Source organism: Oreochromis niloticus, linkage group LG3, assembly GCF_001858045.2.
Source record: "Oreochromis niloticus isolate F11D_XX linkage group LG3, O_niloticus_UMD_NMBU, whole genome shotgun sequence".
In the NCBI taxonomy this organism is placed as follows: domain Eukaryota; kingdom Metazoa; phylum Chordata; class Actinopteri; order Cichliformes; family Cichlidae; genus Oreochromis; species Oreochromis niloticus.
In genome coordinates, this window is record NC_031967.2 from 19,806,732 (window position 1) to 19,831,708 (window position 24,977).

General features: G+C 38.5%; 3 protein-coding genes and 2 long non-coding RNA genes across 5 annotated transcripts; 3 read left to right on the forward strand and 2 right to left on the reverse strand.

Moving 5' to 3' along the window:
- Positions 1–533: 533 nt before the first annotated feature.
- Positions 534–7,025, forward strand: LOC100701021 (probable E3 ubiquitin-protein ligase RNF144A-A). The gene is made up of 5 exons (XM_005454432.4): positions 534–714; positions 936–1,030; positions 1,211–1,311; positions 4,887–5,042; positions 5,125–7,025. Exons 2-5 carry the CDS (start codon positions 940–942, stop codon positions 5,578–5,580), a joined length of 804 nt encoding a protein of 267 aa, XP_005454489.1. The 5' UTR covers positions 534–714; positions 936–939; the 3' UTR covers positions 5,581–7,025.
- LOC109198703 (uncharacterized) lies at positions 6,667–8,994 on the reverse strand. Its single transcript, XR_002059366.2, has 3 exons — positions 8,843–8,994; positions 7,850–8,023; positions 6,667–7,280 (listed from the first exon to the last, which is right to left on the reverse strand). It is a non-coding gene; the product is annotated as an uncharacterized LOC109198703 (long non-coding RNA).
- LOC109198571 (probable E3 ubiquitin-protein ligase RNF144A-A) lies at positions 7,897–11,810 on the forward strand. Its single transcript, XM_025906158.1, has 6 exons — positions 7,897–8,036; positions 8,259–8,620; positions 9,440–9,534; positions 9,664–9,764; positions 10,654–10,809; positions 10,894–11,810. Exons 2-6 carry the CDS (start codon positions 8,592–8,594, stop codon positions 11,347–11,349), a joined length of 837 nt encoding a protein of 278 aa, XP_025761943.1. The 5' UTR covers positions 7,897–8,036; positions 8,259–8,591; the 3' UTR covers positions 11,350–11,810.
- A 1,217-nt stretch (positions 11,811–13,027) lies between these two features.
- Positions 13,028–13,963, reverse strand: LOC109198675 (uncharacterized). The gene is made up of 2 exons (XR_002059358.2): positions 13,774–13,963; positions 13,028–13,361 (listed from the first exon to the last, which is right to left on the reverse strand). It is a non-coding gene; the product is annotated as an uncharacterized LOC109198675 (long non-coding RNA).
- A 6,532-nt stretch (positions 13,964–20,495) lies between these two features.
- LOC100701566 (E3 ubiquitin-protein ligase ARIH2) lies at positions 20,496–24,238 on the forward strand. The gene is made up of 5 exons (XM_003449387.5): positions 20,496–22,417; positions 22,668–22,762; positions 22,962–23,062; positions 23,455–23,610; positions 23,695–24,238. Exons 1-5 carry the CDS (start codon positions 22,275–22,277, stop codon positions 24,118–24,120), a joined length of 921 nt encoding a protein of 306 aa, XP_003449435.1. The 5' UTR covers positions 20,496–22,274; the 3' UTR covers positions 24,121–24,238.
- Positions 24,239–24,977: the final 739 nt, after the last annotated feature.

A 24,977-nucleotide genomic window follows, 5' to 3' on the forward strand; every position in this document is an offset into this window, starting at 1 on the left:
CTGGTGGCTGAAGGTGAACAGGTCCAGAGATCGGAGGCAGATAAACTTTGACTATCCTAATTTTACAATAATTAATGTATTCAAAGTGGTTTTTTAATGTAGGGAATGAATTATTCAGTGTGTGTCAAAGTGCACCACGGTTTCATTCATTTTTATCTTTCTTTCTTTATATTCTTCTGTAACAAGTTAGTTATTTTTATCTGTCAGTTGTCAGACGAAGGTTTGATCCTATATTCAGACAGAAATACAGATTAATCATCCAGCGGCTTCCCCACGACAATCAGCTGGACTTCACCCATAAGATATCCTACACACACAACACGGGAGAGAGACGAACCTCACTAAATATATAAAGATGTCACAAATAATTATATCATGTTCCCCAAACACCACTGAAGATTGTTATGTTTAAGGTGCACATGACTTTGGCCACTGCTTAAAACTAAGTGTGAAAAACATTTATTTCATCTGCTTCATAAACCAGCAGCCCACAACAAAGGCTTTATAAGACAAACAAAGCAAAACATGCTCCAGGACCGTCAGGGAAGTTCCTAATTTAATTTACTTTCACTGTCACTTTGTTAAAAGAAAACACTGACTCCTCCCACCGTTTGGTTAGCAGTTGCTCAGTTCTCCACTGCGCTCAACCTCTTCAGGCTGTATCCAGACCGTCCGGCAGAAAGATCGACGTTGGCGGCATTCACGGGTGCAGAGGTAACACAGCGTCGTTCAGTCAGTGATGTGAGTTACACTTGGTCGGATGTGCAATGGTGTGATTTCACTGGTAACTACTCTTATGATCGCACTTTTTGTTATTGTTGGAAACACCGGAAAGTTCACTTTCTCCGTCTGACACACACACACACACACACACACACACACACACACACACACACCACTAAAGTGCACATTCTGGTTTGTTTATCATTTCGCAGACTGATGGCCTCAAATATGACAACGAAACAGGAGAAGTGTTATGATCCGAATGACCCAACACTTAAGTTTGTTGATAGAGAGGATGATTTGGATTGTAAGTAACACTTGGGCACTTTTCAAACTGGTGTCAGTGACGTTAAATTATATTTTGGAAATAATAAAATAAAATCATTTTAAGCCTTTGTATTGACATTGTGCAATGTAAAAATAACGGACATTAGCATTTATTCCTGTATAACACATTTTCTTTTAATTTGTGTGTGATTGTTCTCAGTTTTGTGTGAAGGCTTCAAATCTCTCAGAGCTCAGATGTCCTGCGGTCACGCTGTGACCCCGACCTCTCTCACCAACTGGTGTCGCAGGTTGTTGGACCAGGTAGGCGACTAAGGGTTGGCTGTGTTAAAATAAATACATTTTTAAAAAAACTGCATAAATAAAAATATACCTAAATAAATAACAAACAGAAGGAATCAGGCATGGTGGCAGTATCCTGATTTTGGGATAAATCAGATAATAAATGAATAATTTGGGCCTTAATTATTTTAAGCACACGTTTTTGATAAACACACATGTGAATAAATGCAGAAAACATATTAATTCACTTAAACAAAGAGATCCAAAGTGCAATGAAATAAATACCATTTTACTGGAATGATTATTGTCATATAGGTGAGAAAGAGCGAGAGAAAGACTGTTGGGTGAGAAACACTAACTGAAGTCAACAGAGGGAGTGGTGCACTTAACTTATCTCGATAGAAACCACCTCTGCTTTCAAGGAACTAATAAAATGGGACAGAAATGTTCAGCTCTGATTTCTGTCTGCGTTGTTGTCGCCTGTAGCATTTATGTAATGTAACTCTTGCTTTAGTTAAGTGAAAGTTTCATAAATGGGAGTTTCTCAATATTTAACGCAAATGCTGCAGACGCATGACTCATCAGTGTGTACACAACATTTCAGTGCATATGATCATCTGAGATGATTTAGATAAAGAAAGGTTTGGTCACTGTTTGCTGAACAGCTGCTCTTCCACACTTATTGTTTTCAAAGTAAGCAGAACAGGACTATGAACTACATCTGTTGGTCATTTCGATCCTCCACCCATGCTCCATACATTTTTAATATATACACATACTGATTAACACTGATGTGCTGTTGAATCAGCAACTGTGATACACAGCAAAAAATTACACATCCAAGAGCCTCATGGACACGTTCTGGGTTTGAACCTGTGCTTTGCTACACAACCTTATATCCACAATGTCCACAGCAATATGAGAGTTTTTTTGAGAAATCTCTTTAGTCTTTGTCACAAGTTTTTGGGAAAAACTACTTAAAACTAGACGAACAGGTAATGAATGCCAGGTAAAAAAAAAATGTTCTGGCAATTTTTTGTTTTTATACAGACAGTCACAGAATTTTCTGTTAACAGTAAAATGAAAGATTCTGTTTATATTACCATTACAACATTTGTGTTCATTAGAACAGGACGGATGACCACAGCCCTCTTAGCACAGGGCTGACAGGACTTTTCTCTCATATAGGTATGATGTAGGTATTACAGGTACTGCAGTACCTGTAATACCTACAGCATGCTCTAATCATTCTAATAGAATACTATCATCAGCAATATCAAACGCTGCACTGAGGTCTAGCAGGACAAGCACAGAGATGAGTCCACTGTCAGAGGCCATAAGAAGATCATTTGTAACCTTCACTAAAGCTGTTTCTGTGCTGTGATGAGCTCTGAAACCTGACTGAAACTCTTCAAATAAGCCATTCCTCTGCAGATGATCTGTTAGTTGTTTGATAACTACTCTTTCAAGGATTTTTTAGCTAAGACAGCTGGGCCAAGAGATGGCTTTTTAAGTAACGGTTTAACTACTGCCAGCTTTACATAGCCGATTATTAGAGACAGGTTGACCATTTTTAAGATTGAAGCATTAATTAATAGTAGCACTTCTTTGAGGAGTCTTGTAGGAATGGGGTCTAAAAGACACATTGATGGTTCGAAGGAAATAATTACTGAAGTTAACGCAGAAAGATTAATTGGAGAAAAAGACTAAATGAATATCAATTGTACTAAAAGTAGTTGTAGATAATGTTACATCTGTGAAATTATTATGAGTATTTTTTTCTCTATTTGTTCAAATCTGTGAAGAAGTTCATGAAGTCATTACTAGTTAACGCTAAAGGAGTCGTTGGCTCAATAGAGCTCTGGCTTTTTGTCAGCCTGGCTACAGCGCTGAAGAGAAACCTGGGGTTGTTCTTAAGATGAATAGGGAGATGTTCTAGCTAGCAGAGTAATTTTTTTATAAAGCAGCAAACGATTTCTCCAGGCAAAATGGGGATCTTCTTGATTTGTGATATGCCATTTCCACTCGATCTGCTTTGAGGTGCGTGTTTTAGAGTTATACCAGGGAATCAGGTCCTTCTGATTTGATGCTCTCTTTTTCACAGGAGCTACAGTATCCAGTCATACGTAGTGAAGAGGTAAAATTATTAACAAGACAATCGACCTCTGCTGGAGTAGCATTCAAGTAGCTGCTCTGCTCTGAGAAGCAGAAAGAAGAAAGTCCTTTTTTTGCTGTTGTTATTTACTTTTAAACTAAAAATAAAATGAATAAAGCTACAATACAATAGAACAGCACAAGACAGCCCTTTATTGTCATTGTACATGTACAACAAAATTATAGGTGCTCCACGCCAACCGTGCAGTTATAAAATATAATTAGCAAGACAGCAGGAAAAAATAACAAACAGGAGAATTATGTGCAAACTAGAGGAATGTATACAAAAAAGAAAGGCACACATTGAAGAACAAAGTGTAAAGACTTGGTCTTTGTTTAACACTTTACAAAGTTTAATACTGAGTAAATTGAGGTGGAAAATGACTTGAGAACAAATTAAAATTGAATGGATTTGTAGACCCTTCCTTTGAAATCCAGCAAGAAATAACAGAGTTTTGGTTTTGTCATCTTACACATAACAGCATTCGGTTGTAATATGAGCAGTTTATTATTAAAGTAACACATGTACCTTGAAAAACTAAAATAAATCATAACATGAAACTCACCTCGTTTCTGTGGAGAAGTTGAACAGGGTTTTTCTTTATGTTCTCAGACCAGCTGCACTGGATCATCACCAGCTTGCATCTTCATACTTTTTCCTTCAGTGAAGTCTTTACTTTTGTTGCCATTCATCTGCGTTGGAAAACCAAAGTGTTGGTTCTAGCTTATGAGTCACTGTTGATCTCAAATAATCTCTAAGCAGCTGAATGTTAAGGAAAGACACAAATATTTCTCCTTACCATAGGCTAAAAGCTTGATATAGACACAATGACTTACATGTCAGCACCATCCCCATAAGGCATATAAAGCCCTGCACACCACTGCACTTAAACCTGCACTTATATTATAGTTTAATTAAGATATGTTTATGATGTAATCAGATTAGCTTACCAGTGTAAAAAAATATGCTACATACTTAAAATGCTCTGCTCAGTATTACATAAATCACATTTTCAACAAAAGTTAGAGCGAAGACATAGTTACATGGACAATGTATCTGCAAATATTAACTCAACATTTCTGTGTGCTACAACATGGACATAATGACAAAATGATAAATCTGCTGGGGTGAAACTAAAATCACTACAGTGTTTTTAGTTTCACCCCGGCACAAAAATCACTGGTGTTTCAATAAACTACAGAATATTTAGCAATGCAGTTCTGAGATGTACAATGAAATATTTTGTTTATTAAATGTTATGTTTCATAAGCTGATAGGTAAGCGAATGCCACTGTACCTCTTACCCAAAATGTTTATAGTCATTATAATTTTAGTTTAACCTGATTTAAAAAACTGATTTAATTCCAATCCATCATAGTCTTTGATAGTTTTTTTTTCTATGAGTCTAATAAATATTTTCTCTTTTACTATTTCAATATAGGGTGAAAGCAGATTTGTGTGTGGCGGATCTGGTTGTAGTGTTGAGTGGACTTTTGCAGAGGTTTGTAAAATGGGTCTTCTGACCCTTCAAGAAACGAAGTATTTCCGAAGAACTTTGAGATTCAACGCTGCCAGACAGACGCTTATTACCGGATTTGTAAGTGTCTAATTAACATATTATATTTATTATAGAAATTTTGTTATGTATTAAATGCTGTCACTCTCTTGTCTCTGTGTAGTGTCCTATATGCAGATCCACTGTGATGAGAGAGAATGTATCAGATTTGAATGTCCCCTGTAAAGTGTGCACAGCAGTAAAAGGAGAGCTGTTTGAATTCTGCTGGCAGTGTTTGAGGGAGTGGAAGGGTCCACGGCCACGGAAAGACCGCTGTGAAAATGATGGCTGCTGTAACGAATCACTAAAAACACTACAGACCTGCCCAGATATCACATTTAATTCAGTGGAGGAAGTCCACGGGTGTCCCTCTGTCCGTGCCTGTCCCACCTGTGGCTTCCTGGTAGAGCACAGCAAGAGGAATTGTAAATTTGTTGTTTGTCCTCGATGTAAGGTGAAGTTCTGTTTTGTGTGCCTGAAGAGCAATACTAAATGTATTGAAACCAGTGACTACTTTGGACCTTGCTTCAGTCGTGTAGCTCCCAGACAGACAGCTATACCTGTATGGCAGAAGAAATAATGAAAAAGACACAAAGCTCAAGTGTGTGAGATGTGAAAGTGCCTTTTCTGTAATAATATACCATGTTGTTTTTTTTAAATAACCTTTTTATAATTCTCTGTTCTCTTGGAAAAGTTGTCAAATATAATCAGTGTTGGTTTTTCTTGATGAGAAATTTGCTACCAAATGTGATCTTTGCAGCTGCATTATGTCTGAATCATAACGACAATGAACCTGAAAAATGTTATTCATTCATAGATTTAAAGTAAAGTTAATCATACATTCTGTGTGTGCTTATCTTTTCCCTCAACATTTAATTATTTTATGTTAACCTGTCATTGTTTGTTGTATTTTTAGCATTAGCTACATGATATTTAGCACTTATACTACTCGGGTCAGCCATTTCTTTCTTATTTTGATTGCTTAGTTTTTTTCCCCTAAAATGTTTAAAGAAATCAATGTTTAGTCTCTTGATACATACTTGAAACCTTGTTATGCTAAATCAAAGTAGAAAAAGTGTGTGTTTTTATTTTCACCTTCAGCCACCAGATGGTACTGTTCACTCTGTACACGAGTACACGTATTAATTAGAGCAGTCACAGGTGCGCCCAGTTAGAGACGAATGATTTTTAAAACCATGCAGCCTGCACAGTAAGTGAACTATTGAGATAGGATTTAGGCAGGTAATCAACAGCTACTGCCTAACACACAACAAAAGGTTTATATAAATGTTACCATAGAATACATTTGTTATTTGTCTGCCTGCAAAATGCCTGTATAATAAACATATATTGTTATTTATTACTCACAGTAAGTAACACTGCATTTCATAAAAAGAACATCATACCAACAGTTACACGTGGTGGTAGCAGTGCAATGGTCTGGACTGCTTTGGTGCCTTAGGATGACCTGCTGTAACTGATTAATCCATGAATTCTGTTCTCTACGAGAAAATCCTAAATGAGAATGTCCAACCATCAGTTCATCCCATAAAGCTCACTTGTGTTATGCATCAGGACAACGAACTGACAGCAAAGCTAAGTAAAGCAAGGCTACTTCACAAGAGCCCAAGAATAAAAATAGAGAGCTACAAATGAGCACAATGGGTTAAATTCAATAATCATTGCATTTATTTTTAAAGAAGATGAAAGCAGAGCATTTATGGGAATCAGCTGGAAAGTCAAGATAAGTAAATATTAGCCAATGATCTCAGTATCACTTTTTTAGGAACACTGATATTCATGGGGCTGCTGCGTAACCGTACATTTGTTGTCAGCTTTTGTTATTTCAACTACTAGTAAGTTACACAGGCTATCAATGAAACAAAAAGAAATAAAAAAAAGAAATATTATTATGCCATATTTGTGCATCATTTACAACTTGTGATAATAAATTAGTGCTGAAGTCTATATGGGTATGATAGAAGTCTTAAAATCTAAAGGAAGACCCAAAAGTGTAGAAGAGAAGATCAAAGATGACACAGTTCAGTCGCAGCTAGCAAAGATGATGCATCGAGTCCTTTGGTGTATCACATTTCAGTCCTGAGGTGAATCTTTTGGATGGAGTCGAGTGCATCGATGATGATATTTGTCAGCCTCCGTGGACCTTCGTCACCATCTGCACCACAGACGAGGGTTTGATCCCATATTCAGACAGAGATGCAGAGTCATCGTCCAGCGGCTTTCCAGAGACAATCAGCCGGAATTCAGCCATAAGATATCCTACACACACAACACAGGAGAGAGAGGAACCTCACTGAATATTTAAACATGTCACAAATAATTATATCATGTCGCTGAACACCTGAAGATTGTTATTTTTAAGTTGCACTCAGACAGCACTGCTCAACAAAAAACTAAACTAAGCGTGAAAAACATTTATTTCACACGCTTTATAAACCAAAGTGTGCACTAACAGTTTGTGCAATGAAAACACAGTAACACTGAGATATCCAGTTGAATGTGTGTTTGAAGTTGTGTCGTATTATTGTGCTTCGTGATTTTTGCACGGCACAAAGACCTCACATAACAATAAAACAAACTGAAACTGACACGGAACATAATGAAAACCAAACTGAACCGAAAGAGTTTTGACAATAAACATTTGATACAGTTTTAAAAAGATATAAGATTCATGAAATAAATGAGGACATTTGAATGAGTCTGTGTCATTTGTGTCACTTGATTTTCATTAGATTGCAACGCAATCACTCGACACACAGCTTCTTTACTTGTCAACTTTTCCTTCTCCATAGTTTCTCTTTCGATCTGTTTTGAGTTGTTGGGCTTACCTTTCTTTGGAAACAGTTGCGCTGCTTTGATCTTCAAGTCTTTCACGGTCTTCTGCTGCTTTTGGAGTGATTTAATTTGATAATCCCGACCTCACCTGCAGGTGAGCGGACAGACAAGCTGTACTTGCACATTGTGTTTGTCTGGTGTGTGAGTCTGAGGAGCTCCTTCGGTTTCTGTTAAAGTCAGGTGAGTTGAGAGCGCATTAGTCACTGAGATGGGCTGTCTCTAAATAGTTGTTCAGCTCATAACAAACGCTTTATCAGACAAACATGCCAAACGACCCTTCAGCGCGGCTTTGTCTGCAGCCTGTCCGCAGCACGGACACAAGAACATTTCACTACACATTGTACTCTGTATGATACTGTATGTGACAAATAATAAAGATTGTTTGTTTGTTTGTTTGTTCAGGACTTCGCTGTTAGGTAAGTTTCATATCTAATTTAGTTTCACTATCATTATTATCGTTAAACGAAATCACTTTCTTTCTTTATGATTAATTTTAACGTGATGTTAGGTTTACTTTGTTGGTTTGATAGTTTGTCGTCATTGTTGTTGATCCATAGGCCTGCTGTCTGATCTCCTTTTAATGTTTTACTAATAGCTTGCACATTAAACTGTACATGATAAAGAAATCCGGCCACACGTTTGTGTTGACGTCACTCAGAGTCAGCTGTTACTAGGCTCATCGCAGCGCCACACGTCTTTTGCCTGCATCGTGCATGTCCAGCAGCAAGATCGACGATGGCCGGATTCACGGGTTTCCTGCACAGGTAACACTCAGCGTGGTTCACTCACTCATGCGCGTGTTCCTTTTGGTTACATGTCCAATACTCTGAGTTCACTGGTAAAGACTTTTTGTTATGGTTAGAAAGTGCGCAGCGGAGAGTTCGCTCTTTACTTCGATCATTTAGTGTCTGACGGTCTGACGTCACAGTGATACTAAAACATAAAGCCTGTGATTAAAAACATAGTACTGAAAGTTCAGAACTTACTGTTACCAGGGCTGGAGTGGTAATTTGGCACACCGGGAATTGCGATGGATCAGTTCAAGGGCCTCCGAAGTGTGAGCAGCCCATTCGTTCATTTTCATTACCGACACTGTGTCGTCCAATAAAATCTCTTTACGCAACCGGGACCTCCCCTACCTTCCCTGTGCGCTCGTGCGCTCGAGTTTAGTGTGGAAAAAAGTTCTGAAAAGGTGGAGCTGAGAAACTGAAACCGAAAAATAAAAAAGAACTAAAAATAGATGTACAAAATATGTCAAAAGAACAGAGATATTATCTGCAGGGGTGCTGTTAAAAAGGGAGGAATTAAAGAGCTGGAGAGACGTCATTAGGAAGATTCAAGGATATCACTAAAAGCCGAAATGTGGCTTTAAATAATGATATGCTGCATTTCAGTGTAACTGAGAAACAACCCAGCAACAACCAATCTGATTAAAACCTGTTTCAATAACTCAATGCCTTTTTTTTGGTCGTTTTTTTGTCCCATTCCAACCCAGACTGTAACTTATTTGAAGTGTTCTTTTCCCGAAATCGCAGGTTGTTTCTTTGAAGTGACACTGAAAGTGTTCTGTTACTGTTTCGCAGACTGATGGCCTCAAATACTATAACAAAACAGGAGAAGTGTTACAACCCTCTCGACCTGACATTTAAATTTGTCGATAGAGAGGATGATTTGGACTGTAAGTATTACTTGGGTGCAGCAGTATTGAGAATAATTACAATAATAACGGTGAAAATCATTTTAACCAACTTACATAAACCAATGTCACAAATCATTTATTCTTGAATTTGTGTGTGATTGTTCTCAGTTTTGTGTGAAGGCTTCAAATCTCTCAGAGCTCAGATGTCCTGTGGTCACGCTGTGACCCCGACCTCTCTCACCAACTGGTGTCGCAGGTTGTTGGAGCAGGTAGGCCACTGAAGGTTGACTTTGTTAAAATAGATAAAATAACGTCACCATAAATAACAGTGTACCTAAATAAATAAAAGCAGAAGGCATCGGGGGTGGTACCAGGTTTCTGATTTTGGGATAAATTAGATATTAAATTAACCATGATAATATTTTTAATTCTACCACAACATACGAGTACACACATGTGTGTAAGTGATGAAAATAATACCTGATCTATTATCACATCTTATTTTAAACATAATACACTGCAAGCGCTCTTTGGTCTCCAGACACATCACTCAACAGTGTGTACACAACATTTTAGGGCCTATAATCACCTCGAGTTGAACCAGCACCTGTGAGGCACTTCAAGAAATCACACATCTAAGAGACTCATAGACTTTTCCTGGGTTTAAACCGTGCTCTTCTAAACAACCTTACAGCCACTTTTTATCCTTTTAAAAAAAATCATTTTATTCTTTTGCATGTCACAAGGTTTTGGAAAAAAAGTATAAAAACTAGATGAGCAGCTAATCAATGCTGTAAAAGCCTGTATCAAAAATCTTAACCTGAAACCTGTAGACTTTAGACTTCAGTACAGCGTTGAATTACACCTGTGTTTGTCCAGCTGTGACCTTTTCAGTGTTTTATCAAACCATTGCATATCTAGCAATGCAGTTATTAGCTACATGAAAAAATTGCTTATTATATAATTTCTTTTATTAGCTAATAAGTTAATGAATTACAGAGCAACTCTTACCCACAATATGGTATTTATTGTTTTAATAATGTTTTAATAATGTAAGTTTAACTGAAACGACAAAAATCCAGTTCATCAAATTGTTTGGTGTTTTGTTTCCAACATGTGAATCTAATAATCCTTTTACGTCTCATTATTCCAATAAAGGGTGAAAGCAGGTTTGTGTGTGGTGGGTTTGGTTGCAGTGCTGAGTGGACTTTGGCAGAGGTTGTTAAAATGGCTCTTCTGACCCCTGAAGAAACTGAGTACTTCAGAAAAACCCTGGAATTCAACCCTGCCAGGCAGATGCTTATCATCAGATTTGTAAGTGTTGCATTAACATATTATATTTACTGTAAATGGAAATTTGTTATTAGTGTTAAACGTCATTCTTCTGTCTCCATGTAGTGTCCTAGCTGCGGATCCGCTGTGACGAGAGAGAATGAATCAGATTTGAATGTCCTCTGTAAAAAGTGCACAGCAGATAAAGGACAGCCATTTGAATTCTGCTGGCAGTGTTTGAGGGAGTGGAAGGGTGCACGGCCTCGGAAAGACCGCTGTGGAAATCGTGGCTGCTGCAACCAGTCACTGAAAACGCTAAAAGAATGCCCAGATATCATCTTTGATTCTGTGAAGGGAGTCCACGGGTGTCCCTCAGTCCGTGCCTGTCCCACCTGTGGGTTACTGGTGGAGCACAGCAAGAGGCATTGTAAATCTCTTGTTTGTCCTCGATGTAAGGTGAAGTTCTGCTTTGTGTGCCTGAAGATCTTCACTGAATGCACCAGAACAAGTGGCATTTCTGCACCTTGCTCCAGTGGAGTGGCCCCCAGACAGACAGCTATACCTGTATGGCAGAAGAAATAATAGTAACAACAAGGCCATCAAACTTCACTTTGTTTTGGTGTGAAAGTGACTTGAAAGTGGAGTTGATGCACTTTAAAATATATGATAATTATATTTTAAAAAATAGCTTTTTGCTCCCAAATTCACCTAGCAACTGCCATAAACCAGTCAACAATTCCCAGTATTGCTCTCTGACTGGAGATTAGCAGGAGGTCACTGAACATTCACTAGGTCTGCATGGTTAAGCAACTTCCAGTAACCACTTGTCAACCAGTCAGGAAATAAACATTTTATATAGAAATCTGCGGTTGGCATTTACCTGTGATAATATATCATATAATATAAGGCTAAAGAAATGTTGTAGTTTGTTAATGAGAAATTTCCTACCAGATGTGAACTTTACAACTGTATTATGCCTGATTTGGGGGGGGCGAGGGGGCGTGGCTGTGGCTCAGCTCGTAGAGCAGATCAGCTACTGATCGGAAGGTTGTGGTTCGATTCCTGGCTCCCCCAGTCTGCATGCCAAATATCCTTGGGCAAGATACTAACCCCAAATTGCCCTCGGATGCGTTCATTGGAGTGTGAATGTTTATTAGTTGTTTATTACTTGAGTTTAGAAGTGATTAGAAGTGCTTGTATGAGTGGGTGTGAACGGGTGAATGAGGCATGTTGTATAGAGCGCTTTGAATACTCCGGGAGAGTAAAAAAGCGCTATATAAGAATCAGTCCATTTACCATTTGTAAAATCTCAAAAATAAATTTTAAATGTGAAGTTAAACACACATTCTTTCTTTTTGTTAGCTTCAACCAAAAGTTAAGATGTAAAACATGCAGCTCATTTAAATAAATTGTAAAAATGTTGTTTGCAAAAACATTTTTAATAAAAGCCAGTGAAGTTTCTTTTCTTTCTGCCATGTCATTGCATAGAGCCAAGTGTCATGTCAAATGTTTACCTTGATAATATATTACTTTTAAAAATGTGGTCCCAGTGTAGTGAACTTTACTTAGAAGCATCACATTAACAACTAGTACAGCAACTTGCCTATATTTTTGTTGAAGACAAAAACTTTATTATTTTGTGCTGCGAAGACGGTAAAACCAGTTTTTGTTCTGAATAAAAAGTAATCTTAGTAATGTTTTTAAAAAAAATTAATTCAAGGTTTCTGTTTGTTTCAGTTTGATTCCAGTATATTTTAAATGATATTTTATGGAGATCAAACAATTTTCAAACATTTTTTATTCGCTTACATAGTTGGTGAAAATTGGGCGAAAAGTCCTTAAATGTCTCAAATGCAAATCACTGTACATGACGGGCCTTTATCATGAGTATCAGGCTTTTATGTATGATTTTACATGATATACACGACAGTCTGACTCCTCCGAGAAAGTTTATTCAAGTTAAAACAAAGCAAATTGGAATTTTACTTCTTGCGTAACTTTTGCAAGTAAGTAATCTAAAAGTGCAATCCAGTCCATGACAAGTACAATGGTATATGTTTTTTTTTTTTTTTTTACATCATCAAAGCACAAATAATAAAATCAGTACATTATTTACTTTCTTGAGGTTGTTCTGTGTGCCTTTACATTTTCTCATTTCTTGGTGTCCTGTAATGCTAATGATATAGCTAACATGACTGATTATTATTTATAATCATTGGCTCCGAGCACAGAAGCCGATGAGATGGAGCATTTAATTTCAGCGGTGTTTGTACCCTTCGATTTGTTATTGGTGTCCCACATAATTTATCAACAACAAAAAAAGAGAAAAAAGAAAAAAGGAGCTAAAGAATTGTTTACACCCTGAGAAACTGCAGCTCGAAATAACTGCACAGGTTTAACAGTACAAAAGCATTTTTGTCCTTGGTCTGTATTAAACGGTTGGAGCTCGACGATGGAGCTCAGTCAGCCTCCGTGAACCTTGGTCACCATCTGCACAACAGAGTTGGGCTTGATTTTGCAGTCGGACAGCGACGCAGAGTCGTCGTCCAGTGGCTTTCCTTCAACGACCAGACGGATTTCACCCAAATATTTCTCTACACATGGAACACAGAGAAAACAGAAAGTTACTCCGAAAGCCTTAAAATAAATAAACAGGCTACATGTTCAAGGTTTTAACGCTGGAATTAAAATACTGGACTTATTTAAATGGCTCTGTTAAAGCTGCATCACAGAGAAAAGCAGTTCAGTTCAGTTCGTAACACTTTCATTATCTATGCTTCCGGACAGGGACTTATGGACCAGCCTCGTCCGTTTCACATTTATAATGTTTCAACAACTGACAATTGAACTGATCGTAATTCTATAAACAATTTTAAACATACAAATCATATTTTAAGATATTTGAATATTAAAAAATAGGCAGCATAATTTAAATGTCTTGTGTTGTCGTGTAACAGATTGCTACATTGTTTCTTTTGAAAAAAATCTTATTTTAGGTTCGCCTACCTGTGGAAAACGCTTTGAGCGCTTCCTTCCTCAGCTGGCCCACCGTCGGTTGTTGCACGGGCAGCTGTTTGGAGTACAAGCTGACTGTTTTCATCCCGCCTGAAGACGAGACAACAGCGACGTCATATCGACACATCGTGTGGGGGAAGCTGCGAGCGCCTTTCACTGTCTCTGTCTGAAGGTTATGCGCGGTTACGATTTCTTTTTATACAGCAGCAGACCCGGAAACATGCGTCTGAAATGGGTTGTTTCGCTTTAAGAAAGAAACAATAATGTAAACATGCCATTTATTTATTTGTTTATTTATGGTAATAAAATAATGTGGATGTTACTGACACGGTTCTAAAATACAAATAAACGATTAGATTGTTAGGAAGTAACAAAAATATAAGAATGAAAGTTTCGACTGTTTATAAGTTTTATTATCATTGTTGTTGTATTTGAATTTGAATCATATCGCGTTGACCGGCTTCTTAAAATCACTGCACAGGTTAATTCAATATAATCTCCTGTGAGTCACAGTGCCTTTAATCTAAAACACTGCATACGGTCTCCTTATCACTTACAGCAAACCTAAACCAAGAGCTTAGCGTTAGTTTTTAAATGAGTCTGCGGGTCATGTGTGGATATGAAATATATGAACAAACTGTTCTTTATCTTCTGTGTTAAACCATTTTATTAAAAAAGCCTGTAAATCTACATTTAAAAATATCACCGTCTTTTCAGAATTATAAAGCAGTAATTGCGCGGAAGTCCGGTTGTTCTGCTGATAGCAGTGAAGCAATCAGAAAGGTTGTGGAGTGTCGGTGTGTCAGTGGAGTCTGGCGTTTCTCGTCTTTGATTTAGAAGAAATCACGTGATTATTCATCTTCACCGTGTGGTCAGCAGTTGTTTTGTCAATCGATCAACACATTCTTGCTTTGAAGCAGCGGGCTTAGTGTCGGTTACAGGATTTTATTTATCCATGCATCACGTCTGCCCACCCTTTAATGTTGAATCTGTTACTGTTTGTTAGCCTATAATAATCTTATTTCCAGGCATTTGAAGATATGGTACTCCACTGCTTCAGTAGATATACTCCAGCCCACACAAGTCTTCTCAGTTCACCGCTGTTCACGTCATTTCAACAACCGCTGCTCGAGTCTCTGTGATACTATCCACATCGTAAGTGGATCAGTCACAGCTCTGCTGCTCAGGTATGGTCCAATAACAGCATTACTGATGTGCATGTTAGATCGGACTGCCTGGTTACTGTTTTAGTATTTTGGATGATGGACGTTTTCTAACGGTAGGAAACTGCGCACCAGAGAGAGCATCCTCTACCCCCATCACTCAGTCACGGCTTTAAAATGCTGAAAGGCGCTTTGTAACAAATGCTCACCACAATACAGGAGAAATTGTTTATACAGAGAGATGGTAGCGTGGTGCAAGAACGTCCTGGTCCGAGTCCACCTTCAGGCTGGCCTGCGACACGCTGTGCTTTGTTTATGTCTGTCCTGCGTTTCACCCCAGTTTTGCTGGGGACACTGAATTGAATAAGTGGAAGGGAACAGATGGCTGAACTATGGAGCTTTTCCTTCTTACATACAAAAGCAATTAACTGAACAGAATTTTAAAATTGGCATTTATCATTGTTTAATCTTTTTTTTTTTTGGCGTGTGTGTGATTACTTTCAGTTTGTGTGAAGGCTTTAGATCTCTAAAAGCTCAAATGTCCCTGGTCATGCTGTTACCCTGGCATACAGGGTTGGACAGGCCAGGGCACACCTAAAACCTATTTCCAGTCATGCATGTCTTTGGACTCTGGAAGGAAGCCAGATTTTTGAGTAAGCATAGGGAGAACATACAAACTCTAGTGGATTAAAACCCCGGCCCTCTATGTATGAGGCATCGTACCAACATGCTTGCAATGCAGTTCTGAAACATGCAAATAAATATTCTGTTTCATTAGATGATACGTTAAGAAATGATACAGAATTCTGCTGGAAGTGTCTGAGGGAAGCATCCACGACCTCAGAAAGACCTCTTTAAGACCTCTTTGCTGCAGTCAGTCTCTAAAAGTACTGCCTTTGAGTCTGTGAAGGGAGTCCATGTCCCTCCATCCATGCCTTACTCACCTGTTGCTTAGTGTTGGAACACAGCCAGACACATTGCAAACCTCTGTTGTCCTCAATGTAAGGTGAAGTTTTGTTTTGTGTGCCTGAAGACTGAATGCATGCCAACAAGTCAAATATCTGCACAATGCTCCAGTGTGTGGACCGCCAAACAGACCTCCATACCTGTTAGGCAGAAGAAATGATGGAAAAGACACCAGCCTGCTGGAGCTTTGTTTTCTTTGCGTGTAACATAATTTCCCATACTGTGTTTCATGTCCTTCTCTGGTTATAACATGAGGTCAGATTTGGCATATGTAATCATTATTGGGTTTTGTTGGTGAGATATTTTGCTGTCACATGTGATTTTTTTGCCTACTGCTTTTAGTGTAAGTCACAAGGACCATAACAAGTCTGAAACTTTTCATTTATTCATAAATCTGAAATAAGGTTGAACCTGGATATACTTTATGTAAACATTCATTCATTTCATTTTAATTCCATAAGATAGTATATTTTACTTAGTTTCAGTTATTTAAAGCCATAATTAAAGCCTGGTATTCCCGGCATGAATAGGTTGCGGATAGAATTCCCCACAGGTCCGCCTTTATCCTAAATGCTGGTTAAGTGGCACAAAGAAGAACATTTGCTGCATTGCTGTGGTTTCCAGCAGAACCAAAGATATTACAGAAAATACACAATAAGATTTAAATATGGAACCGAAGACGACGTGTAAACCAGAAAATTAAAATAACTTTCAAACATATAGACAATGCTCATCATAATGCCTGCTAGCTCAGTTTCGAGTTGAATCACTTTATCAGGCATGAATTTAAATGCTGTCATTCAGATGAAAACTGGAAACTACCTAATACACATGCACCACTGTGTGTTATGTAACCAGAACAATGTTTGGTTTGGTTTTTTGCTGTTTCACATCCTGGTTGTCGTGCCAAATGATAGGTATGAGTGAATTCATCAGTAATCTTATTATTATTATATCATTTTTTATCCAGTTTGATACACATTCATAACACCACAATGACAAAAGTAACACAATAACCCATTCAAGCTCTCCAAATAAGAGAATAAATCCAGTTGATAAGCCAACCCAGTGACGCTGATCGGTAATCAGGTACTTTCCTCAACTTTGGCTACATGGTGCAAGGTTCCAAAAGTAGAGCGATAAAACCCATAAATGCACAAAACAAGATATTAAACCTGGACTCTCTGCAGAACTAACACTGATTACGTAAAATAAAATGTACAAAATAATCCTGACTGCTAATCTGCAGTTGCATGAGTTTTCGTAACTGGTGGAGAGAAACCGAAAGTGACAAGGAATTAATAAAAACAATCTTAGGGGCATTTCCTGGTGTGTGCAGACAACAGCTTCAGTGTTTACTGCTCATTCTAACCTGAGAAGGATATCAGGTCAATGGTGATAATTCAGGGAAAACTGAAAGGACAGCTGAAACAGAGCGACTGAGAATCTGCTACAGCAGAGAGAAGGGCGTGTTTTCGGAGTGCAGTGAGGAAAGAGAGTCCCAGAATGACACAGCTGAGTGTGGCAACAGCTGAGTAATGAAAAAGGATTCAACATAGATGCCGCAATCAAGGAAACAAAGGCAACAAATGTCAGGGTGCCGCGAGGGGAAGACCCAAGCCATATTGAGAAGTGTCTTGAAGACAACAGAACCAAAACAACAGCAAAGTGGCAAAAATATATATTTGTGCAGGTAATAAATGGCTTTACTATGATATGAGGTCTGCCCAGTTAAAGAAAGATCAGCATGTTTAAGATCCTCCCACAGATTTCATTTATGTTCACATCAGAGGACCGTGAGGCCTCAAAAGCTTCATGCTATGCACTGTAGGTAATAGTGGAAATTTATGTCTGCTTTGGTTTGAACCACCAGCCTTCTGATTAGTAGATGAACTGCTATTCTGCATAAGCCACCAGCAGAAACTGGTGTGGTAATAACATTGCTTAATAGCAACTGCAATCTAAAGGCAGCACCCAACAGTCCAAAAGGAAACTGTGGCTGGGTGTCATGGCACAGACTGATGAGGAAGCGGTCCTGAGCTGTAGCTGGATGCTGTTCCGATCCCAAGCAGACAGAATAACCCCACGGTTTGCATTTTCACCTTTAGCCACCAGCCAGCTCTTCTTCATATTTACTTTTTTTTTACTCTGTATATCAGGTATGTGAATTAGAGCAGTGATAGGTGGTGCCTATTAGAGACAAACAGATTTTAATGCCTGCGTGTAGCAGTGTGGAATTTGTAGTATACAAGGACTAATGAGATTTGTTGTCAGAACACAGACTGTAAAAAAAGAAAAAAAAACTTTTATTATTGAATAAGATGGAAAAATATCTCAATATGACTTTCTTGGGAAAAATTATATACATTTACAGTTATTTTTGAAAAACCAACAAATAGCAAGTTACACATCTTAGCAGGGAAATAAACACAAGCACAAAATAAACACAAAATACATTATTACATCCCAATTATTCATCATTTACAGCTCATGATAATTAATTAGTGCTGGACTCTAAGCAGGTACGGGACAAGTCTTGAAAGAGTTAAAGATGACGGATTTTGTCCTTTGGGGTCTCATATTTAAGTCCTGCTGTGAGTCTTGTGGATGCAGTCGAGTGCATCGATGATGATATCTGTCAGCCACCGTGGACCTTCGCCACCATCTGCACCACAGACGAGGGTTTGAGCCCATATTCAGACAGAGATGCAGAGTCATCATCCAGCGGTTTCCCTGAGACAATGAGCCGGACTTCACCCATAAGATAGCCTACACACACAACACAGGAGAGAGAGGAACCTCACTAAATATATAAAGATGTCACAAATAATTATATCATGTTCCCTGAACACCACTGAAGATTGTTATTTTTAAGTTGCACTCAGACAGCACATGACTTTGGCCACTGCTCAACTAAAACTAAACTAAGTGTGAAAAACATTTAATTCAACTGTAATAAAATATTAACTGGAGACAAAACAAAACCTCAACAACAGTGTGGACTCACAGTTTGTGCGACTTACTGAAACAGCAACACAGTACACAGGAAATGTGTTTGTAATTGTGGTCATATCTGTTAACACAGCCTGTCTGAGCTGGGTTCAGCTCACATGTTTCCTCAGACTGAGATGTCCACTTGAACATGTGTTTGAAGTTGGTGTGTTGTATTATTGTGCTACACAAATACCTCACATAACAATGACACCAAACTAAATCGTTCTTAACTATATTATTTTTACCAATAAAATTAAACACTTCATGTAGGTTTTTTTTAAATATATAATTTAAAAGATTCATAAAATAGACAAAGACATTTGAATGTAGGCTTACAATAGAGTCACATGACCACTCAAGAAGTAATTTTTCTTTTGATCTGTTTTGGGTTTTAGGCTTACCTTTCTTGGGGAACAGCTTCAGCGCTCCCTTCTTCAGGTCACTGACTGTTTTCTGCTGCTTCTTGGAGTGGTTTAATCTAAGAATCCCCATCTCCCCTGCAGGTGAGAGAACAGACAAGCTGAACTTGCACATTTTGTTTGTCTGGATCGTGTGTGAGTGGTACGAGCTCCTTCAGGTTATGTTAAAGTCAGAATAGGCGTGAGCTGAATTTATCCTTTAGGTGGGTTGTCCCAAATAGCTGTTCACAAAGACTAGCGGTAGCAGCTTATATGACCTGACAATGGCGGCTTTATCAAAAAACCACACCAACAGATGCGTTTGGACTGTTAGGGAAGTTCCATATCTAATTTAGTTTCACTATCGTTTTAAATCGAGTTATAAGAAATCGCATGGTTTATTTTTGCCACACATTATGTTTACACTGTAGGGTGGATAGTTTACATCAGCTGAACAGACAGACCCAGGGCTGGACTGGGACAAAAAATCGGCCCACCAGGTATTATACGAAAAACCATAAAGCCTTTGAATGAAAACAAACGCTGTTGTGACAGTGATGTACACTGTCTTGTTGGTATACATGAATGATTTCTATACATTTACATCAGATGACCACTTTGGTTGAAAGATTCAGTTAATTATTTATTAAAAGCTAGACATTTTAAATGAGAATAAGGAAGAAAGTATTTCTTTTTGCCCTCCTTTACCAGTTAATGCCCTACCTGCCCCCCTGGCAAAACTTTGCTAGAGCCGCCCCTGCACAGTTACCAGCTGTCAGCTATGCAGAAAAGGATCCTGATGTTATTTGTCTCTCAGAAACAGTTCATAACTTCCCTTCAACTCATCCATGTCACCTAAAAGGTAAACCTGTTTCACCATCACCTGTTCAGCTCTGATGATTCAGTAAGGACATCTCCTGGTTTCATCTTCATGTTTCCCTCTCACCACATATCCAAACTGATATCATGACCAGCAGCTTTTACAGCTGTGGCTCCAGCAAACATCAGCTGATACTAGAAATTAATATTAAATAAATTCTAACAACAGCTGATCAAGCTTAAACGTGCTGCTGTTGTTTAGCGTGAAATCTGCTGGTTTCCTCTTCTGGTGCAAAGTGGGCGATAAACAAACAAGACAGACGGGACTTGCGTCAGAAAAGCCGATCAGCTGATCATTGATCAGTTTCATGATTGAAGTAGCAACAGGAGAGGGAGGAGGAGAGAATGAGAGGAGAAGAGGCAGCTGCACAGCGTAAAGACGCAGAATAACTCCAGCTTTGTGTCTTTTTTTAATTCTAGCTGAAATACGGGACAAATCGCGTCCCTTTTCACCTTAATACCATGTTATTCTGTTTGTCTGTGATAAGATTGCTTTTAGAGCCGTTGCCCAAGCAAGGAGGAGGGTGCATCCGACCTCCTCGGCTGTAATTGGTCCAGCCCAGAGTCATTCATGACCAATTGGCCAGTCCACCACCCTTATTGTTTATACCATTACAGACAACAACAATAACAACAACAACATCGGCCCATAAAAACGAAAAATCACCATCGGCCCACTGGGCAAATGCCCAGCATGCCCAAAGGCCAGTCCAGCTGTGGACATGGCCAATATATGTCGTTATTATTGATGATCTATGCCAATGTGGTGTCTGTTCACCTTTTAATGTTCTTGTAATCAGAAGGCTTCATACTCCACTGTTTTAGTGAACATATCCTGAGATAACAATTCAGGCCAGGAATTCAACTCCATCCCAGCCACCTCATAGGCTAACTCTGTGTTATGTGGGGATGTCAATGAAGGAACGACACTGATGTTGGTTGTGCTGACTCACAGAACATCTGATGTGGTGTGCATATTTAAAGACAAGATCCAGAAAGCCATTCTTAAAGGTTTATTATGGCAATGAGTTGAATGGATGGATGTGTGATTTTCTCTAGACATTCAAATAAGAACAAACAATCACAATTAAGGATCAAACCAAATCACAGTGCTATCATGCTGCTGAAAGGATTCAATAGATTACTATATCAGCTTGTGTCACTAATGCATCCAACATCTTAGCATTTCCATTTCTTTAAAGTTATGGCTCTGGTGTAACACAACCAGGGTGAGGGAATATCCATTTACATTGCATGGCAACAAGGTTAAACAGAGTCTTCTTAACTTGAACGTTCTTTGTTCTCAGTCTGCTGGTGAGGAGGTAAAAGCCTACCAGGCCAAAGTGGAATTATAAAGACTCCTGGGTATTTCCAACAGCTGGTGCTGGTGTAAGGAAGTTAGATTCCTGCCTGTGGCCATCTCATCCACCTAACACACTGCATACTGTAATAGCCACACCCTTTTTGCACATGCTCTTATTTCTTTCTTTCTTATTCAGATATTTATCAGTAAGTGACTTATATGCATGTATATATAGCATATATTGTGCTATTTCTTACTTCTTGTATTGTCTGAACGCTCGTGCAGTAGAGAGTGTATGTTGTAACACAAGACACAAAAAGAGAGCTGATTAAGTTGTCTAACTAACTCATCTACACCAGGCATGCTGTAGAGTATGTAGCAGCACTGAGGAGGTGGTTTGACTCCAAACGATTAAAAAAAATCAAACAAGGTATTTCGACTTTTTTCATTTTCAACTATTTCGAGTTCAATCTCGAAATTTCGAATTAGTTCTCAAAATGAACACTAATAATGAACACTAATGAATGAAATTAAATAATGAAAAAAAATCTTTAAAAAAAATCTGGACTTAATATCGTCGTCGTAAAAACCAGCAGGAGAGGCTAAAGTCGAATTTTACCAACTACAGAGGTGCGGCCCTGAAAACACACACACGGAGGGAGAGAGAAAGAGATAGAGAGGGAGGGAGGAGTATCGCTGCTCATATTCACCGCAGAACAAAACGATTCTTAGTCGACCGCTGGAGATACTCCCGTGAACAGATAGTGCGCAGTGACAGTAAAAACCAAGATGTTCAACCGGACCACACCTTTGTGCTCACCTCACCAAGATTCGGGCGTTGCACCGTTCATCAACGTGCCAGATGTCTATTACATGTATCCAGTGTGTCCCGCAGACAGAGCGCCGATGTACTTGCCCCTGCTGCTGCACAGGTAACAGTCTCCATGGTTCACTCAGGTTATTATGCTCTGACTTTTCGTTACGGTTGTAAACTGCGAAAATTCAGTGTCACAGTCTGTCATCACAGTGATGCTGAAACAGCCGCTGATCAAAAACTTTATGTTAAGAAGAAACGCGAGCTGTGTGCAAGTATCAGAAATCTGCGCAACACTGCAGCTCACACACTCTTTTTTAAGTGAAACCGGAAGTGTTCATTCTGATCTGTTTGTTGTTGTTTCGCAGTGTGACGCCCCCAAGCGTGCCAACAACACAGGAGAAGTGTTACGACCCTCATGACAAAACACTTAAATTTGTCGATGGAGAAGATGATTTGGACTGTAAGTGACACGTGGGCACTTTTCAATGTGACATCGAACAGATTCAACTTTAATATAGAAATAATGACGATAATTAAATACAATAATTTTACCTGTGCTCACATTAACCTAGGTTAAACAAAACGCATTAGCATTTATTCGCGTGTAACATTGATTTTTTTTTTTTTTTTTTTTTTTGCCTGTATGTGATTGTTGTCAGTCTTGTGTGAAGGCTTCAAATCTCCCAGAGCTCAGATGTCCTGTGGTCACGCTGTGACCCCGACCTCTCTCACCAACTGGTGTCGCAGGTTGTTGGACCAGGTAGGCGACTAAGGGTCAGCTTCATTAAAATTAATAAATAGCAGCCAACATCAGTGGCAGAATTCAGATTTTAAACAGGGCAGAATAATTTTGCCCGTGTCTTGAAATTACAGAAGTTAATGTTTTTAATGCTACATGCACGTGAATAAATCAAGAAAACAATGCCCAATATCTCGTCATTATTTTTTTTCTCTCCCCTGCGGACTGGACTGGGACGATATTATTTCATTTGTTGATAAGACGCAGTAACCCCTCCACACAACATAGTGTTTATAGTTTTATTAATCAAAGATTAACCTAAACATATTAACTGCAATTCATGAGATTGTTCTGTCATTTGTTTTCAACCCTTGAGCTGTATAAGTAACGTACCTTTCCTTATTTCAATAAAGGGTGAAAGCAGGTTTGTGTGTGGTGGGTCTGGTTGTAACGTGGAGTGGACATTTGCAGAGGTTTTTAAAATGGCTCTGCTGACCCCTCAAGAAAATGCACATTTTAGAAGAACCATGGCGTTCAATGCTGCCAGGCAGACACATACGACTAAGATGGTAAGTGTTTCATTAACATATATATTTCATGTAAATGGAGAATCGTTAGACATTTCATATTGTCCGACCTCTGTCTCCATGTAGTGTCCTGGATGTGGATCCACTGTGACGAGAGAGAATGAATCAGATTTGAATGTCCTCTGTAAAAAGTGCACAGCAGTAAAAGGACAGCTGTTTGAATTCTGCTGGCAGTGTTTGAGGGAGTGGAAGGGTGCACAGCCTCGGAAAGACCGCTGTGGAAATCGTGGCTGCTGCAACCAGTCACTAGAGACACTAAATAAATGCCCAAATATCACCTTTGATTCAGTGAAGGTGTGTCCCTCTGTCCGTGCCTGTCCCACCTGTGGGTTACTGTTGGAGCACAGCAAGAAGTATTGTAAATCGGTTCATTGCCCTCGATGCAATGTGACATTTTGTTTTGTGTGCCTGAAGAGCTCCAGTACATGTCTGATAACCAGGTGCATTCCTGCCCCCAGACAGACCTCTATACCTGTCTGGCAGAAGAAATAATGGGAAAGACACAAGGCCGTTAAGTTTCACTTTCTTTAAATTATGAGTGTCTTTTCTAAATGAATTCACCCTGCTGTGTTTTTTAATTCTCTGCTTTAAATGTCATCGCATTAAAAATTTTAAAAAAATTATGTTAGTGAGAAATGTATTACCAGATATGATCTTTGCAGCTGTGTCATGTCTGAACTGTAATGATAAATCTGATAAATGTCATTCATTCATAAACTTAGAATAAGGTTAAACATTCTGTGTGCACATCCTCTCCTCTGGTTACTTACAAATATAACACATGTCGTCTCCTTATCACACATTTTGTTTGTTTTGCTAACTACGTGATGTTAAATCTGTTTAGAACAAATGTTTTGTGTAGGAAAACCTTGTTATGTTTAATCAACGTCAATGCTCTTATTTCCTCTAAACTGTTTCGAGCAAATGTGTCTTTTAATAAAACTTTGTTATGTTTAATTAAAGTCATTGTGTAAAACATTCAGTATATTTAAGTTAATTGTTTCATTTTCAAAATAAAAAATAAAAATGTGTCTCTGAGGAAGAAAAGCTTGCAACACCATATTTAATACGAGCCTGTAGATTTTTCTTTTTTTCTGCCTTTTTGTTCCTTAGTGTATAGAAAATGAACACTGTCATGTAAAGTGTGATTCTTTACTATACATTGTTAAAAAAATAAATATGGTCCAAATGAAATGATTTGAAAGTTAAATTAATACAGTGACTGAGTTAAAATGCAGATTTTTTTTAAAATTATTATTATTGTTAGGTTAGTCATACAGTCTCAGCAGGAGAAGGCTTCGTCACTTTGTGCTGTTGAGTTGGGGAATGCAGGAAAACCTGTTTTCATT

Coding starts and splice junctions, on each gene's coding strand:
- LOC100701021 (XM_005454432.4), top strand. CDS start 940: ATGGCCTCAAATATGACAACGAAACAGGAGAAGTGTTATGATCCGAAT. Junction 1,312..4,886: donor GTCGCAGGTTGTTGGACCAG/GTAGGCGACTAA, acceptor ATTTCAATATAG/GGTGAAAGCAGATTTGTGTG. Junction 5,043..5,124: donor AGACGCTTATTACCGGATTT/GTAAGTGTCTAA, acceptor GTCTCTGTGTAG/TGTCCTATATGCAGATCCAC.
- LOC109198571 (XM_025906158.1), top strand. CDS start 8,592: ATGGCCGGATTCACGGGTTTCCTGCACAG. Junction 8,621..9,439: donor TTCACGGGTTTCCTGCACAG/GTAACACTCAGC, acceptor ACTGTTTCGCAG/ACTGATGGCCTCAAATACTA. Junction 10,810..10,893: donor AGATGCTTATCATCAGATTT/GTAAGTGTTGCA, acceptor GTCTCCATGTAG/TGTCCTAGCTGCGGATCCGC.
- LOC100701566 (XM_003449387.5), top strand. CDS start 22,275: ATGTTCAACCGGACCACACCTTTGTGCTCACCTCACCAAGATTCGGGC. Junction 22,418..22,667: donor TTGCCCCTGCTGCTGCACAG/GTAACAGTCTCC, acceptor GTTGTTTCGCAG/TGTGACGCCCCCAAGCGTGC. Junction 23,611..23,694: donor AGACACATACGACTAAGATG/GTAAGTGTTTCA, acceptor GTCTCCATGTAG/TGTCCTGGATGTGGATCCAC.